The sequence below is a fragment of the Branchiostoma lanceolatum genome, chromosome 13 (genome assembly GCF_035083965.1).
Source record: "Branchiostoma lanceolatum isolate klBraLanc5 chromosome 13, klBraLanc5.hap2, whole genome shotgun sequence".
NCBI classification, from domain to species: Eukaryota; Metazoa; Chordata; class Leptocardii; order Amphioxiformes; family Branchiostomatidae; genus Branchiostoma; species Branchiostoma lanceolatum.
In genome coordinates, this window is record NC_089734.1 from 14,694,936 (window position 1) to 14,710,876 (window position 15,941).

At 40.1% G+C, this 15,941-nt stretch overlaps 1 protein-coding gene across 1 annotated transcript; it reads right to left on the reverse strand.

The window, feature by feature from the left end:
• Positions 1 to 3,596: 3,596 nt before the first annotated feature.
• On the reverse strand, positions 3,597 to 15,702 carry LOC136447683 (uncharacterized). The gene is made up of 5 exons (XM_066446725.1): positions 15,582 to 15,702; positions 14,118 to 14,189; positions 12,874 to 12,927; positions 7,009 to 7,281; positions 3,597 to 6,374 (listed from the first exon to the last, which is right to left on the reverse strand). Exons 1-5 carry the CDS (start codon positions 15,700 to 15,702, stop codon positions 3,607 to 3,609), a joined length of 3,288 nt encoding a protein of 1,095 aa, XP_066302822.1. The 3' UTR covers positions 3,597 to 3,606.
• Positions 15,703 to 15,941: the final 239 nt, after the last annotated feature.

Below are 15,941 nucleotides of genomic sequence, written 5' to 3' on the forward strand. Positions count from 1 at the left end.
TATAATATAATGCAAGACATGTATGTAAGATATTTTCTTTCAAGATTTTGAAGAATCCGTCCATCTTTGTTTCTCACAGTGATATTAGATGCCTAGTTTTAAATTTAATGGCAAAGCAATAATTGTTGTGAGTCCATTTTTTTTCAAAAGTGTTAATTTTGTATTTGCCAGATTTCACAACTTGAATTGGAGAACTATATTTGCCATTGCAAATAAAAACAGCACTGCACGAAATGGCCTCGTATCCCGGCGTATACGTACAGGGATTCCTCCGGAAATATTCCATATCCCGGTGCGGATTTAGCGTATCCGTTATAACTTACGGATACGCTAAATCCGCACCGGGATATGGAATATTTCCGGAGGAATCCCTGTACGTATACGCCGGGATACGAGGCCATTTCGTGCAGTGCAGGTTTGCGTTTGAAGCATTACATGTAGTCCAGTTACATTGCAGTGTTTGTCTATCTTCGACCCAAACCGACAACGCCTTTGTCTACCCTGCGATTATATACAAGTCACATATCCGTTTCATGTCTTCACCACCGTCCAATTGTACATGACACATGAATGAGAATAAAAAACTTGGAATTTTACCGTATTTTATTTGCCCCAGCATTCAAGCGAATATGAAATATATGGATTAACCTAGATATACTGATATAATGTTTTGCCTTGATTGCTTTCTTTTTTAAATGCTACAAAAAACAGGAGTAACTGTTGCTATCTTTCTACCCAAAACATTTAAACAATTACTTCTTCATGCGGGTATAGATATCAAAGCATCACAAAACTCACTGTAAAACTCTATTAAATATTTTGATACAGTACAGAAAACGGTAAGCTTGCTATTTTGCTTCTAGCTTTACTACTACCGGTAGTCAGATCCTCATGTTCTTGATATAGCTTACATTTATGCAAGATAAACAGAAACTAAGATACAGTTTCATGACTTGAAACTTTTAAAACTACCAGAATTATCATCTTGATTAGTGTTTTATAAATGACCTACTTGAAAACAGTTCTAACTGATTGGAATAAATGGTACTAGGCAAGGATATACAACTGCTGCCTAACATTGTTTCGCTTGAGAGTGTAAAATTTTCAAAATGCTATGTTTTCCTATGCTAAAATTAAATTTACCTCGTAAATCACCTGATAAATGACATCTTACTAGCACACCACAATCCTTATACTTTTGAGCAAAAACTATTTCTCTTGCATCACATCCAAAAAATATAAAAATCTCTTTGTAAAATTATGAATGACAAACTGCTACTATGATATGCTGTCCTATAATGTAAATCATCGCTTGCGTAACACCAAATTATGTGTAAAGCCTTATGCGATTATATGATAACGTTATGTTACATTACGTGCTGGCATAAGTAGCTTAAGTGGTACACGTGCAGATAAAGATAATAGTTTCCAGATTATCAATTCTGTTAATGTTCTGGTAGTGATGAGACGGCTTTGTTTTTTTTTGTGTTGATGAGACGGTGATGGTTTTCTGGTGCTGATGAGGCGGTTTGGTTTCATGGTGCTGATGAGACGGTGATGGTTTTATTGTGCTGATGAGACGGTGATGGTTTCATGGTGCTGATGAGATGGTAATGGATTAATGGTCTGATTAGACGGTGATGTTTGTTTTTTTGGTGCTGATGAGACGATGATGGTTTTCTGGTGCTGATGAGACGGTGATAGTTTTATGGTGCTAATAAGACGGTCATTGCATTTTTTGGTGCTGATGAAACGGTGATGGTTTTATGGTGCTGATGAAACGGTGATGGTTTTATGGTGCTGATGAGACGGTGATGGTTTTATGGTGCTGATGAGACGGTGATGTATTTCTGGTGCTGATGAGACGGTGATGGTTTTACGGTGCTGATGAGACGGCGATGGTTTCATAGTGCTGATGGGACGATGGCCTTATGATGCTGATTAGTCGTTGATCGTTTCATGGTGCTGGCGTTTTTTCGGTGCTGATGAGACGGTGATGTTTTAATGGTGCTGATGAGACGGTCATGGGTTTTTAGTGCTGATGAGACGGTATTGATGACACAGTAAAAGTTCCATAGTGCTGATGAGACCGACTGGTTTCATGGGGCTGATGAGACGGTGATAGTGCTATGTAGTTGTTGAGACGATGATGGTTTTATTGTGCTGATGAGACGGCCTGGTTTTATGGTGCTGATGAGATGGTGATGATTTTATAAAATTGTTGAGACGGTGACGGTTTCACTGTGCTGATGAGACGGTGATGGTTTTATGACATTGTTGAGACGGTGATGGTTTTATTGTGCTGATAAGACGGTGATGGTTTTATGGTGCTGATAAGACGGTAATGGTTTTACGGTGCTGATGAGACGGCGATGGTTTCATAGTGCTGATGGGACGATGGCCTTATGATGCTGATTAGTCGTTGATCGTTTCATGGTGCTGATGAGACGGTGATGTTTTTATAAAAAAAAATTTTACGAACTCGCTCAGTGCAAGGCCGTAGGGGGCCACTCATCTAAGCACTGAACTAGCAGGGGCTACGAAGGCTACTCAGGAAATTCCCTACCCCATTAAGGCCGGAATGTTTTGATCCACTCACACCGGGGGATGCCCCTACTCTTTTTCGAAAGATGTGGGGGGTTCTTTTACGTGCTCAAGGTGTGACACTCCTGGAACATGGGACCTCCATTTAACGTCCTAAGCCTAGATGAGCTAGGTACTCATTATACACCTGAGTGAAGTGAGGAAAGTCGTGTTAAGTGCCTTTCCCAAGGGCACAACGTCGGGCGCAAGTTCGGACATGTCTCTGGGCACAACCTGGGATTAGATCCCGGGTCCCATTGTTTGACAGCAGCGCGCTCTACCACTTGCGCCACACGACGCCACCACAATGTTGATGAGTTGGTGATGGATTTATGGTGCTTATGAGACCTTGGTGATTTTATGGTGCTGATGAGACGGTGATTCTTTTTGGTGTTGATAAGACGGTGATGGTTGTTAGTGCTTATGAGATGTTGATACAGCAATTCTATTATGCTGATGAGATGGTGTTGTTTTTATGGTGCTGATGAGACGCTGATGGTTTTTCTGGTGCTGGTAATGAAGCAGTTTTGTGGTGCTGATCAGACTGATTGTTTTATAGTGCTTATGCGACGGTGATAGTTTTAAGGTGAGGATGAGGCCATGGTGGGTTTATGGTCCTGATAGGCTGATCGTTTCATGGTGCTGATGAGACGGTGATTGTTTTATGGCGTTAATGAGATGATGATGGTTTAATGGTGATGATAAGGCGGTGATGGTTTTAAGGTGCTGATGAGACTGATCGTTTCATGGTGCTGATGAGACGGCAATGTTTCTATGGTGCTGATGAGACGATGGAGTTTTTTGTGCTGATCAGACGGTGATGGTTTCCTGGTACTGACACTTGATTGGTGACAATTGCTACTTCAGTGTTAGACAGGGTCCTAATGACTCTGGTATTTGAATCTTGTCCTTCACTGGAGTAAATTTTAGAACGATAATGCTAGCCACAAGTAATCTAGTTCGTAATAAATTGAGCAATTCCTTTGTCTTGAAAGCAAACGGTTGCAAGTTGCTGCTTTTTTTTTACAAGGTGTCCTTATCGGTTGGGTCGTGAAACTCGAAGGTCGGAGCGGCGTTTGGTCCAATCTCGGGATCTCCTTTCGGGTCTATCGGTGTCCGCACAAGCTTTTTAGCCCAGACAGTGAGTGACGACATCATGCCCATGCAATCTTCCTTCATCTTTTCCGGGTGTCCATTGAAAGCTTCATGCATGCAATTCAGCAGACCTGTGTAGATCGTGTTGAAGTTGTCAGAATATTTGCGAACGAGCGATCCTGGGGGGTATCTCTCGGTGTGCGGGTTAGAAATGGTCGGCCAGACACCATCTTGAGAGAAATACACAAGTCGGCCAATGAAGCTGAAGGTCTTGTCACACTTCATATATTCATCACATGGGAGAAAGTCGTCAACGGTATGGCCCAATGTGGCATCTGGGTCTGTTTCCATAAGCCTCCGTCCATGCACCACCTCAGCAAACTTGAAGAAGTGTGAAAGCTCGTCCCTGGCATCAAACGGGTCGCAAGGATCACTCCCCTCGCCCTCGGTGGCGATGTCTAAAATGGCGCAAACGGCACTGCGAAGATCATGCACCGGATATGGGGAACTGCCATCGCTACCAATCCATTGGGCACTGGTTATTTGCTTTGTACTGTCGCCTGTAAACAGAGTACCTCCACTCTCCTTTGCCTCTAGCATGACCATGGGGCAGAGGATCTGATGAATGTAGATGGCACCGATGGTCTGGGGTGATGCCGTCGTCTCACTACACCGTTTGCTGATTTCCGAAAGCACGCCCTCCCAAGAAGACCCGTCCGTATCATCCGTATCATCAGTATTATCCGGGCCTTCAGATGCGCCCTTACAATAATACTTCATCAGAGTTTTTCTGTGAACGCGAAGATATCGACTCACAGCAGAATCCGCTATTTCACAGCCTGGCCTCTCAATCCCCTGGAAAACGGTTCGAATCTGATGTAAAGAGCATCTTGCGAGCTTTACCTCCAGACCTGGGTTGGCTCCCGCTGGAAGTGGTGCTGGGTAGGACGGTACGATAGCCTGATTTTTCAAGTTTGGCGCACCACCAATCGCGTTCAGTATGTTGGAAACCAGAGCCATGTGCTTCATCTCATCAATAACGACACTTTTGATCAGAGCGGCGACCTCTCTGTTTTCGCCATGTTTTATAGAGAACAGCGCACTCACGTAGGGGGGGATTGTTGTCAGTTCTAGCTGGAGAGCTACCTGGAGGGTCTTTTTTAGTTCATTTGTAGCTGTATCTATATCATCTAAGTTGTGGGTGGTTGTATCCAGTAGTGGTAGATTTGAAGATGCGTCAAGGTTGTCTAACCAATTATTAATCATCTCTCGTTTTTTTGGAGAGAGGTCTCTCGTCACTGGCATGTAGTTCGGGTGCTCTTCTGGGAGATTAAAAGCGTGTTTGAGTAACTTCTTTTTTCTAATAACATCCTCGTAGCTTGCAAGGTTGATTATTGGCTTCATGACGGGAGAGAGGTTGGCGTACTGTTGGAATATTGGGTAGACATCTTTGTACCAGGTCACTTCATCGGGAGGTGTGTACTCTGAATACAGGTGGATCGTTAATGTTAAGTCCTGAACTTGATCTTGTTCTGCTTCACTGGTTCCTTCCATGGCCATTATCTCGTACTCGTATACTTGGCCATCTAATTGTTCTTCCTCCCTAGGTTTCCCGGGATCGCTGGTTTTGAATGTTATCGTAGAAATGCCGGTTTCGTCGGATGGTTCAGGGTCTTCATAACTTATTGGATTCGAGTTATCTGGTTTTGGCCACGTTTGACGTATTCCGATTTCAATTCCTTCAGCAGGGCTGCCTAACTGGAAAGTGCGAAACCTCGGGGTCCAGTCACTGTTGGGCTCCATCCGCATTTCACGATTATCGATGGCCTCAACATACAAGCCATCCTGCCTTTCCTTCAACACTGTTTCGCACGCTTTTACGCACACTATTGCGCACTCCTTTTCGCACTCCGAATCCGTGGTTTTGCACGCCATTGCGATTTTTTTGTGTATGACTGCTAATGGGGTGCTCTTAATCGTTTCAATTGTGTCTTCCACTAAAAGTTCTACTATACCTGCATTTCTCTTAAACAACTCGTTACTTCGCGCGATTTCGATTTCTCCGAAATATTCAGTCTCGGATCCTTGAATCTTGTCTTTGTATTGAATAAGATACAGGTGTCCGCCCGATGGTTCGACCATGCTACCATTGACGTAGAACTTGACGTTGTTGGCAAAGTCCATTACTACCTTTTTCGTGTGATCGTCAACATAGAATGGCACATGCCCACCATCAGGACTCCACAGCATTCTTTTGTAAGGACCATACGGAAGAGGATCAGTCTCCTGATTCGACACTACTGCATATATGGTCCCAACCACTCGCCCATACGCATAGTCTGGAGACTTTGGGTCTACTATCATGTTGTAGACGTTGAGTTTGACGTACAACTTAAATCCAGGCTTGCAACGGAGAGACATGACCTGTTGAACGAAGTCGGATTGACTTGTTGTAAGGTCAAAGGCCCACGTTACGTTTTCTAGAGTCGACACCCAGACCGCAGAATGGGTTGTATCCTTATTCACAGTATCGCAGTCCGGTCCTACACAGGCGTCGTTACGCTTGTGGGTGAATCCCCGTGGTACAAAGTCCCCTTTGAAGAACCCATCCACACCTACCATGAGACCCCATAACTGAGATGGTCCTTTTTCTGGATCCAGGTCGACTATCTTGCCTGCATTGGTGCTGTCTGAACCTAGATAATCATGATATTAATTAAATACATCTATCTTTTTTAGTGGGTAACGGGCCAACAGATATGATGCACAGATAATATCAAAGTACACAACATATAGATGACATTTAACTGTGCATAGTGATTGTAGAGTGAACAAACTGTCTAACATTTACTGTTCCTTTGACAGCCAAGTCGAGACTTTTGTAAGATGGATGCTGCTGCTGATTTGCGGTAAACACGGTCACATCAAATATGGCAACACGAAACGCGAGCTGATTGGCTTGAGAAGAGACCTGCACCAATCAGGCAAGCTCACAAACCGCGAGCTGATTGGTTAAAAATTAAAGCCAACAAATTAGCTCGTTGATAGATTTACAAACAGGGCCGAATTGCCAGGGGCAGTCACGCCGATATAATCTTTTATGAACATTATAACATTCTACAGTTATAACACCGGTATGGGCACCAAATGAAGCGTATGTCGATAAATACTGTCTGATAAATCTATCCAGCAAAACTATACTGAGCTGACGCCGTTTATCGTAAAGCAACCATTATACCGGGCCTATCTGGAATTTGTCATCATTGGAAAATCATAAACGTCTCGTACAGTGAGAGAGTAGGTCTACGAAATAATAGGTAGAAATATTACCTATGATCGGTTGACCAACAATGAAGTCTTCATCCGGCTTTTGGACACACTCTCCGTCCTCGGGGCAGACTGGCCGCTTTGTGGCACACGTTCCGTCCTCGTAGCAGACTTGCGTCACTGTACAGTTGACCAACCGGAAATCATTGCTTCCTTGGGGGTTCCAACCAGGATCTTTCAGAGGATCAAACGTGTGGATGTTGTAATTTTGCCAGTAGTTGTTGTAACTTGCTGTATAAGCAAGAAATCTCCCAGCAAAGTTCAGACGAAGTATAGCTGTAGGAACGGCATATGGGCAAGGTCTTAAATACTGTACACATTCTTAATCAACTTAGAGTGTTTCATGTGTTAGACCCATACCTAACTGATCCTAGAAATTGTTTATTAGCTAAGATACTAAAACTAACACCACCATGGCCATGTCTCGAATCTCCCTCCCCATACAAACATGGACTGTTCCATACATTTTGCAGAAATGGACCACCCCAAAGTTACTTATATAATTACACTATCTTAACATCAACCCACTCGAAAATGAATTATTTTGAATTTTTGCCCCCGCAAATGGTCTCTTCCAAAAGCATCATTATGCAAAATGGACGCTTCCAAGAAACTTGAATTAAATTCACTTGAGGAAATGGCAGTAACGGCACAAGTCCACAACCTTTGGAGAGCGAAAGTCCGGCGCCAAATTCGCAAATTCGCAGGAGGATCTTAAGTCAAAACTGTAAATTCAGCCATGTGGGCATATGGCATAGGCACCACTATGCCAAATTTCAAGTCATTTTATTTTGATTCTAGTGCGTAGGATCCCAAAATATACATTTTGGTCTAAAAATAGCCCCAAACCCATAATAAACAAGAGTTCGGAGACCTCAAATCTCGATGAAGTATATATTATGCAAATTAGGCCTACATTTGTATAATCTATATTCAACTATGTTCACTGTCACATGACTTCCAAATGCCATAAGTATGACATTCCAGTTATTTACCAATATGGAATTACAGTATTTTGATTACAATAATTATGTAGATTAGGTCTTCATTTGCATAACTTTTATCTATCAAGGTCCCTTTATTTCTCAGTTACAACATATGTTACATTTTCACCTGTCGTGCCATTGAACGGAGTGGGTTTATAAAAGGCCCCCTTAATTATGCAAATTAGATTTTGATTTGCATTATCACCATTTCAAGTAACACTTAAGCTATCCACATAATAGAAACAAGTATACAGTTTGGTAGTGTACCCCTTTGTGGCTTGACCACCAGCTGTTGGGACCTGGGGAATTCTTGTCCCAGATTTGAAACTTACAGGTGTGAGCTACCGCAACATGCCTAGAATGGAAGTCTAGATTTTCCTCCTTACTTATGCAAATTCAGTCCCAATTTACATAATTGCAATTAATTGTGTACATCTCTGTCTAAGCTACCTGCATAGTAAATAACATGAAAATCCGTTGCTCCTTTCTTAGTTCAGTTATTCTCCTTAGAAGATTTAAACAAATATGCCATTGCAGTTCCAGTGACACATACCAGGGGCCCCAAAATCGACTTTGACCATTATTCTCCAAACACCTACCCACATACCAAATATCATTACAATCCATCTAGACATTCTTCAGTTATACTGACTTTAAGCATCCGGAGACACAGACATACACACACGCAAACACACACGCAAACACAATATCCCCATGAAAAAGTATTTTTTCATGGAGATTATCATGTTGAATAACATGTAGTGTTTGTCAAAGTGTTAATGGTGCCCTAAAGGCATATGTCCTATCCTACCCAAATAACACAAGTTGGTCAAAGTATGGAAGTCCTCCCTGCAAAGAAGGTTGTTCTGGTTTTTTTCTCATCGGTTGTGCAAATGAAACCCTGGTTTGCAGGTATGTACGAAATGGGCCAACTAAATTTGCATAATTAATGAGGGAAGTTTAAAAATCTGCTTTATACCATGGCAAGACTCTCATGCACCTGCCAGTCGCCAAACTGGGGCAAGGGGCCCTACAGCTAGTGGTCAATATCAAAAGGGATAGCTAGAACCTGAACATAGCTTCCTTTTTGATATGTGGATAGCTTAAGTGATACTTGACATAATGAAATGGAAATTTTGCAAATCAGAATCTAATTTGCATATTTAATGAGAAATTTTACAAACCAACTCTATTCAATGATAAGATTATTAAGAATGCAACATAATTTATGTAACCGAGAAATAGAAGGACATTGGTAGATAAAAGTTATGCAAATGAATACCTAATTTGCATCAAGGAATACTGTAATTCCATATTGATAACTAACTACAAGTTTATATACTTGCATTTGGAACTTATGTGAAGGTGAACACGACTGAATATGCAAATGAGGGACTAATATGGCATTATTGATAATGCTACTCAGGTGCAGTAAGGACTGTGACAATTCCTGCCGAACATGAATTTTGAACCACTCAGTGACCGCAGGTAACCATGCGAGACCGTGATATTTTCAGATTCGTTCAATGGCATGATGTAACGTTACATTGCAAAAACGGAACGTACTATACATTGGGCACATCAAATATTCTTGGTTAGACTTGTGGATATCAACCGTCACAGATATTGATCAAAGCATTTAACCAAATATTATCATACACGTACGTAGAGGCCCAATAAGAGGGACCCCCGCAGAAGGTGCGCAATGGTATCGTCCAAACATGTTCACTACTTATTTTCTTGTTTTCTTATTTTTTCTTAAAGAGAGAAAGTTTTCTTCCATTTTAAGAAAAATCAAGAAACCTTACGCAAAATCTTTGTATGTTAAATTTTAGCTTACATTTAGAGTTTTATTCTTGTGTTTCTAAGGTGAAGAGATTATTTCTGTTATGATTTTAATCAGCAAGAATATTCTAGAAATCTAAGTCAATTTTTCTTTGAAAAATAAGAAAATCAAGAAATTGTAAACAAGTTATGACTTGCATAAAATTCCCAAATTTTCTTACTTCCTTGCCTTTCCTATTCCTCAAAGTTAAAGAAAGATGATTCCTGCTTTTCTGTATTATCTTAAGATGAAAAGTACATAGAAAGTTTGAATCAGCATAATTTTCTTTATTTCCTTAACATTGTAAAGTTCAAAAAAGATCATTCATGTTTTTCTTGTAACAAGAAAGTAAGTTTCGCTAAGTATGATGGGCAATTTAACACCATCCTTTGCTGTACTGACAGTTTGAAGTTTGAAGTTGGAGGACGGTTGAGTTTGGGCTCCAGCTGCATTTGCCTGATGTGCGCTTATATCTTACAATAACAGGGGAAAATGTGGCTAGTTTCACGAGGACACTTTTTGGTATCATGATGTGGGAGTCAGTACACAACGTGGCTGACTTGTTCTAAGTTCCAAAACGCTACCTCAGAGGCCAATGCAGAAGGTATGCTTCAGGCATGTTATAGCCTGTCTTGAAAATAATTGACTATTTCCCAAGTAGATGCTATTAGCTTTGTGTTTGTGGTTGCATGATACAGCCTACCAGTAATTGCAGAACATGTACAACATGTACAAAAAGTATAACATTTTCAAGCAATGCAAACTATTATTAGTGCTGTTAATACACAAGTCTCCCTCCCCATGCATGCATAAGGGGGAGGGGGCGATATAGGGAAATGACAATCAGTTTACTGACGAAAATAAAACTCGAACCTTGTTAACCACCCAAAACCCACTCATTACAAAAAAGTGGGACACTTCGTCTTCCACTGCTTCCAAAAAAGAAGTCAAACCCAAAAAGCGTAGATTGTATTCCGTAGTAGTTTTTAGAATAGCCATGTGTTCTACTAGTCAACATTGTTAGCACTATCTGCACGGTATACCCTTGCTATGTATTGTTTCATGTTGCAATTAGCCCTCGGGCAAGAACTTGCAAATAAAATTATTATTTTTCTTGAGGTCAGAAAAAGTCAGAGAGGACGTTAATTTTTTCTTAGAACATTTTTCTCTGAATTCATATCTTAGATACACATTCTGTACCGCGGAAAAGTTATAAAAACAAGAAAATTTATCTAAAAGTTTCTACTCACATATGTGTGAGAAAAAGCAACTTGATCAGAGAAAAATATTCTAAGAAAAAGTTTGCGTCCTCACTAACTTTTTCTTACTTTTTCTTATTCTTGCACACAGAATAGTTTTCTTTCTGGAAGAGAACTTTTCTTCAAAAAAAGAAATAACAAGAAGGCAATTTTTTATAGTGTTCGAACTTAAGAACGAGCAGTAATCTAACAATCGTTATTTCTAACCCCCAAAACATTGTACACTTAAGGCAATCTCTTGGTTCGTAGATGCCTTAAGTGATGATTTACTGAATCAACTGCATATTATGTAAATCTGAAGCAAATTTAAATAAATCAGCTTCATTTCATTATAGGACTCTCATAAACATGCCATGTATAACTGAGAAAGAGATGAATATCGATACATACAAATTTAACATCATTAAGGACAATAATGTTGTAATTCCATAGAGGTAATTTTTGGGGATTTTATTCTTGCAGCATTTAGAAAGTTAGAAAATGTGGACATTTATAGACATACATCATGCATATGAGGGCCTAATTTACATGATTTGTCAAGAAATACATACTAGAGTGTTTGCTTGGATAAGTCTTTCATACTTTTAACAACTTGTGTTATTTTGATAGAGAAGGTAAACAGTTCCTTAGTAGTGGGCACTCGCCCTTTTAATAACATCAATATTTTTTCACCACAAATACAGGACGTATAACTGCTAAGTAAACGTAGACACCTCCCAGATATCACATGCCTTAAACAGGTTGAGTAGAATAGCCTTCTTTGTTACTATTTGGGTGGAAAAGATGATCAACTGATATAATTTATGCAAATGATGACCTTATTTGAATGACTAATAAGAAACACTCATAATGCATCAGTCAATCCAAAAGGTTAAGATCATTTGGGGATGGTATGGGGTCGTGGAACTCTAGTTCCGATAGCTCACTCTGTGACCCCAAATATGCATGGACCCTGATAAGGAACAGAATTTCTGATATGTATATCGATACATTCCTTCATTATCTAAGTGCCGATACAGGTAAACTGAGATTTCATAAAACTTGTAAATCTGTATACACTAGAGAGAGGTACCTAGAAGTTGCTGATTTTGAGTCGCGCTTGGCCATCAGCAAATTAAGAATTAGTGCTCACTCCCTAGAAGTAGGGAGAGGACGATATAAGAGTTTACCAGTGTGCCAAAGAATCTGTAAATACTGTACGTCCAAGGCGGTGGAAGACGAAACACATTTTATTTCCAAGTGTCTATTTAACAGTGACGAAAGAACCGAATTATTTAAACAAGTTACCACAAAATGCCCCTACTTTTACACATTCACGGATGAACAAAAAGCTACCATTCTCTTGACATCACAGAACCCACAAATACTAGAAAAGTGGGACTTCTCGTCTTCCACTGCTTCCGAAAAAGAAGTCAAACCCAGCTTGTTTAGATATAGCCAACAATTGTATTTAGTACCGGTAGCCTATTGGTACAACAAAGTCAGACACAGTTTACTGACGCATGTATGTTTTTCTCTATGTTTTTACCATGTATTTGCAATTAGCCCACGGGCATGAACTTGCAATAAACTTCTCTATCAATGATATGAATTCTTCCACCTTTCGTCATTACAATTGTCTATTGAATTAGCAAAGAAACTCTTTATCAACCACAATTTTACATCTGTATTAGGATAAAAAAAGGATTGTACAATAATAATGACTCGTCTCCATTTATATGCATGCTTTGTACTAACAAATTGTATCTGGATTAAAATCTTTGTTATCAATAACCAGAAAATAGAGCGTATAGCTTACCTGAAGATCTAATGCTTCCAGTTTCAAGTCCGTCACAAAATTCGTCAATGGATCCTAAACCGAAAAGTAAATTGACATTTCAGGAAGGTAATGGAGAAAACCTGTGGAGGTTTACTATCACGGGTATTTTATCTCCATGAGAAATGGAGATATTGTTTTGGGTGTGTCTGTGTGTCTGTTTGTCTGTCTGTTTGTCTGTTTGTGTTTCCGGACTACTGTAGTCAGCATAACTCAAGAACCTCTTGATGGATTATGATGATATTTGGTATATGTGGGCAGGTGTTGTAAAGCCGAAATTCAAGGTCGATTTTGGGCCCCCTTGTATGTGACATTGGTACAGAAGCAGAAGTTCAATTTTGTGTATCTTTTGACCTGGACGTGCTGTGGTCTTGATTTTTGGGTGGCAGATAGCTTGTTATGTGTTGTTATGCATTCCTCTTTAAGCTTGTTCTCTGTCTGTGTTTATATTGGCCAGGTGCCTGAATTAAATCTACCTTCCACATTTGCGGCAGTATCACCTCTTAAAGTTGTCAACCCAGAGACCCAATGTCAAGTTCTGACAAATGTGTTGTGATGATATTGACAAGTTTGATAATGTTTGGCTCTTCTCACTCATGGGACCTCCGGTTTATATACGTGACATCCGAGAAACGTCCCTAAAATAGATTAGACGCCTTCACTTGAAAGTTCATCTGTGTTGGTAGAAGTCATTCTGAATGGAGTTTAAACTGTAAACGCCATTGTTCACTCCTTGACAAAGACTGTAGCTGATCAGTCGAAAATATGGGTTAGTTCAATTTATTGTGTTGGCGTTTACAATTTAAACTCCATTCAGATTAGACGACGTCCAGTTATAATGATTAGTAAATAATACAGGGCCTGGCATGTTTACATGAGTTTTTCAAGTGATATAAGGCTAGTAAAGAAGCAACTCATAATTTCCCCCGGTTACATGTCCTATTGTTATACTTATAGATTACATCTGTATACAATGGTTTTATTGAAATAATCATTGTCCAACAGCTTGCAGCCATACATGGCTGAATTGATGTGCAGACATCACAACAGCTCTGTTCCACATAAATGATGCGGTACATACTTTAAAATTATGAAATACAAACACAAGTTTACATGCGGGTGGCGCTCTCGCCTAGTAGAGCGAGGAATTTAACAGTCTAACAATATGTGGAATACTGCTATTGATATTGTATTATGACGCGTTAGTGATTATAGTTTCACCTCACCTGCATAGTTGTCTTCTGCTTGCTGACTTTGGGAGTACATGTGTGCATGGCTGCGATGGTCTGCAGTAGATTCTGTATTGAGAACAAACCAAATATGAAACATCACGATGAATTCCTATACATGCTTGACGTCGACGTTTATATGACTGTATTGGAACTTTCTTCACATATCTAAATACCTCGCCAGCTGTTTTCTTATGTGACTTTGATTTTGGGGTTCACAACAGCACACAAAGACAATTGCAAGTACACTGTGCCATGGAATCATACAAGCTTCTCACCCACGGAAATGCCATCTTGTCAGAAGTGAAATAGACGTCGAATGTCATGGCGACTGTATACATATAAGGAGGACAAAATATACAAACGAAATAGAGGCTAAACAGTGGCACTCTTTTAGTTTTTTTGCACATACCATCATAATGTTAACTTGGCTGTCTGTCATTGGTGATAATCTGGGTATACTAATCTGCCACAAAATGTCAGACGAGCAAGCCCAAAATTCAGACTATCTAGAAACTCTAAAAATGTATGTAGGTATTACAACAATGTGCCAAATGAGAGAGATGTACAGTTCCAAAATATGGGAAAAAGAAAGGAGGTCTACTTAGTTACTCTCTTAATCTTAGGACGCACAACAACTAAACCTGGTTGTCTAATATTCATCAAGAACGAGAAGTTTTTTTAGTCGTTTTAGAAGGTCTGGCAAACAAAAAAAACTCGAATCCCAGCGAAAATAAATGAATGTACAGTACTATATGCTAAGCAATGTGCATTCATGCATACAAATATTTGGAAACATCATGAAAATTTCCGAACCATTTGCTTTTATTTTGTACACCTAGGTACCGGCTTCTCCAAACCGTTGTTACTTATGAGAAAATACTAGAATCATAGATCTTTTCAACTTGCATAACTACAGCACCCCAAAACAAGTGCATGGATAAGATGTGCCCATGCTTGACGTACGAGAACTGGTTGAACGTCATTTTGTCACGTGCGATCAACGGTGGGGAGGGGTTCACAGGGAGGGGAAAAGGCCAAAATGGCAATCCTTTAGCTTATCGCTCATATTTCCATTATCTTCCCTTGACTGATTGTCATCAACGTTAATCTGGATACACTAATATACCACGAGTTTGGCACACCGACTGCCAAAATTTTAGAGTAGCTGAAGAACTCTTGGATTGTAGGTAACACTACGTTGTGCCAAGTTACAAGTAACAGGGACATGTACAAAAGCAAACTGTCCAAAGATATCGGAAAGGGAGATGTCCTCATGCTGTCGTAAAACTGATAAACAACCAGAACCTGGATTAGTTATCTTCATCGACATAAAAACAAGAAGTTGTTTAGGAAAAATTACCACAGGTCTGGCAAACACAGACAAACGAGAGCATTAGATTGACTACTTTGAGGGTTCAACGCTGAAAAAATGACGTAACAAAGAGAACCAGTTCTTACGTTGAAATGAGGAATCATCTTCTCCGATATCGCCGTTCTGTGTGGTTAATGACGACGAGCATTCATTAACAGAAGTGGCATGAATTATCAGGAAAAGCACCAAAACGCGCCAGTAGTCCATGGTGTCCGCCCCTTTTCTGTCTAGACTAAGACAAGCGCACGGAATGGGGCGTAGGTGGTTGAGGCTTTGAAGTGCCTTGGGCATAGTTGCTGACATTTGAACCATGTTCAACCGACAATAGATAGTTATGGCCGTTAAGGGGAGCGGTAGATATTGCGAGGGATCGGGGAGAAGTCTGCAACTTGAGAGCAAATAATTAAAAAAAGGAGAGATCGTGCAAGACGAATCTAAAAAGATCT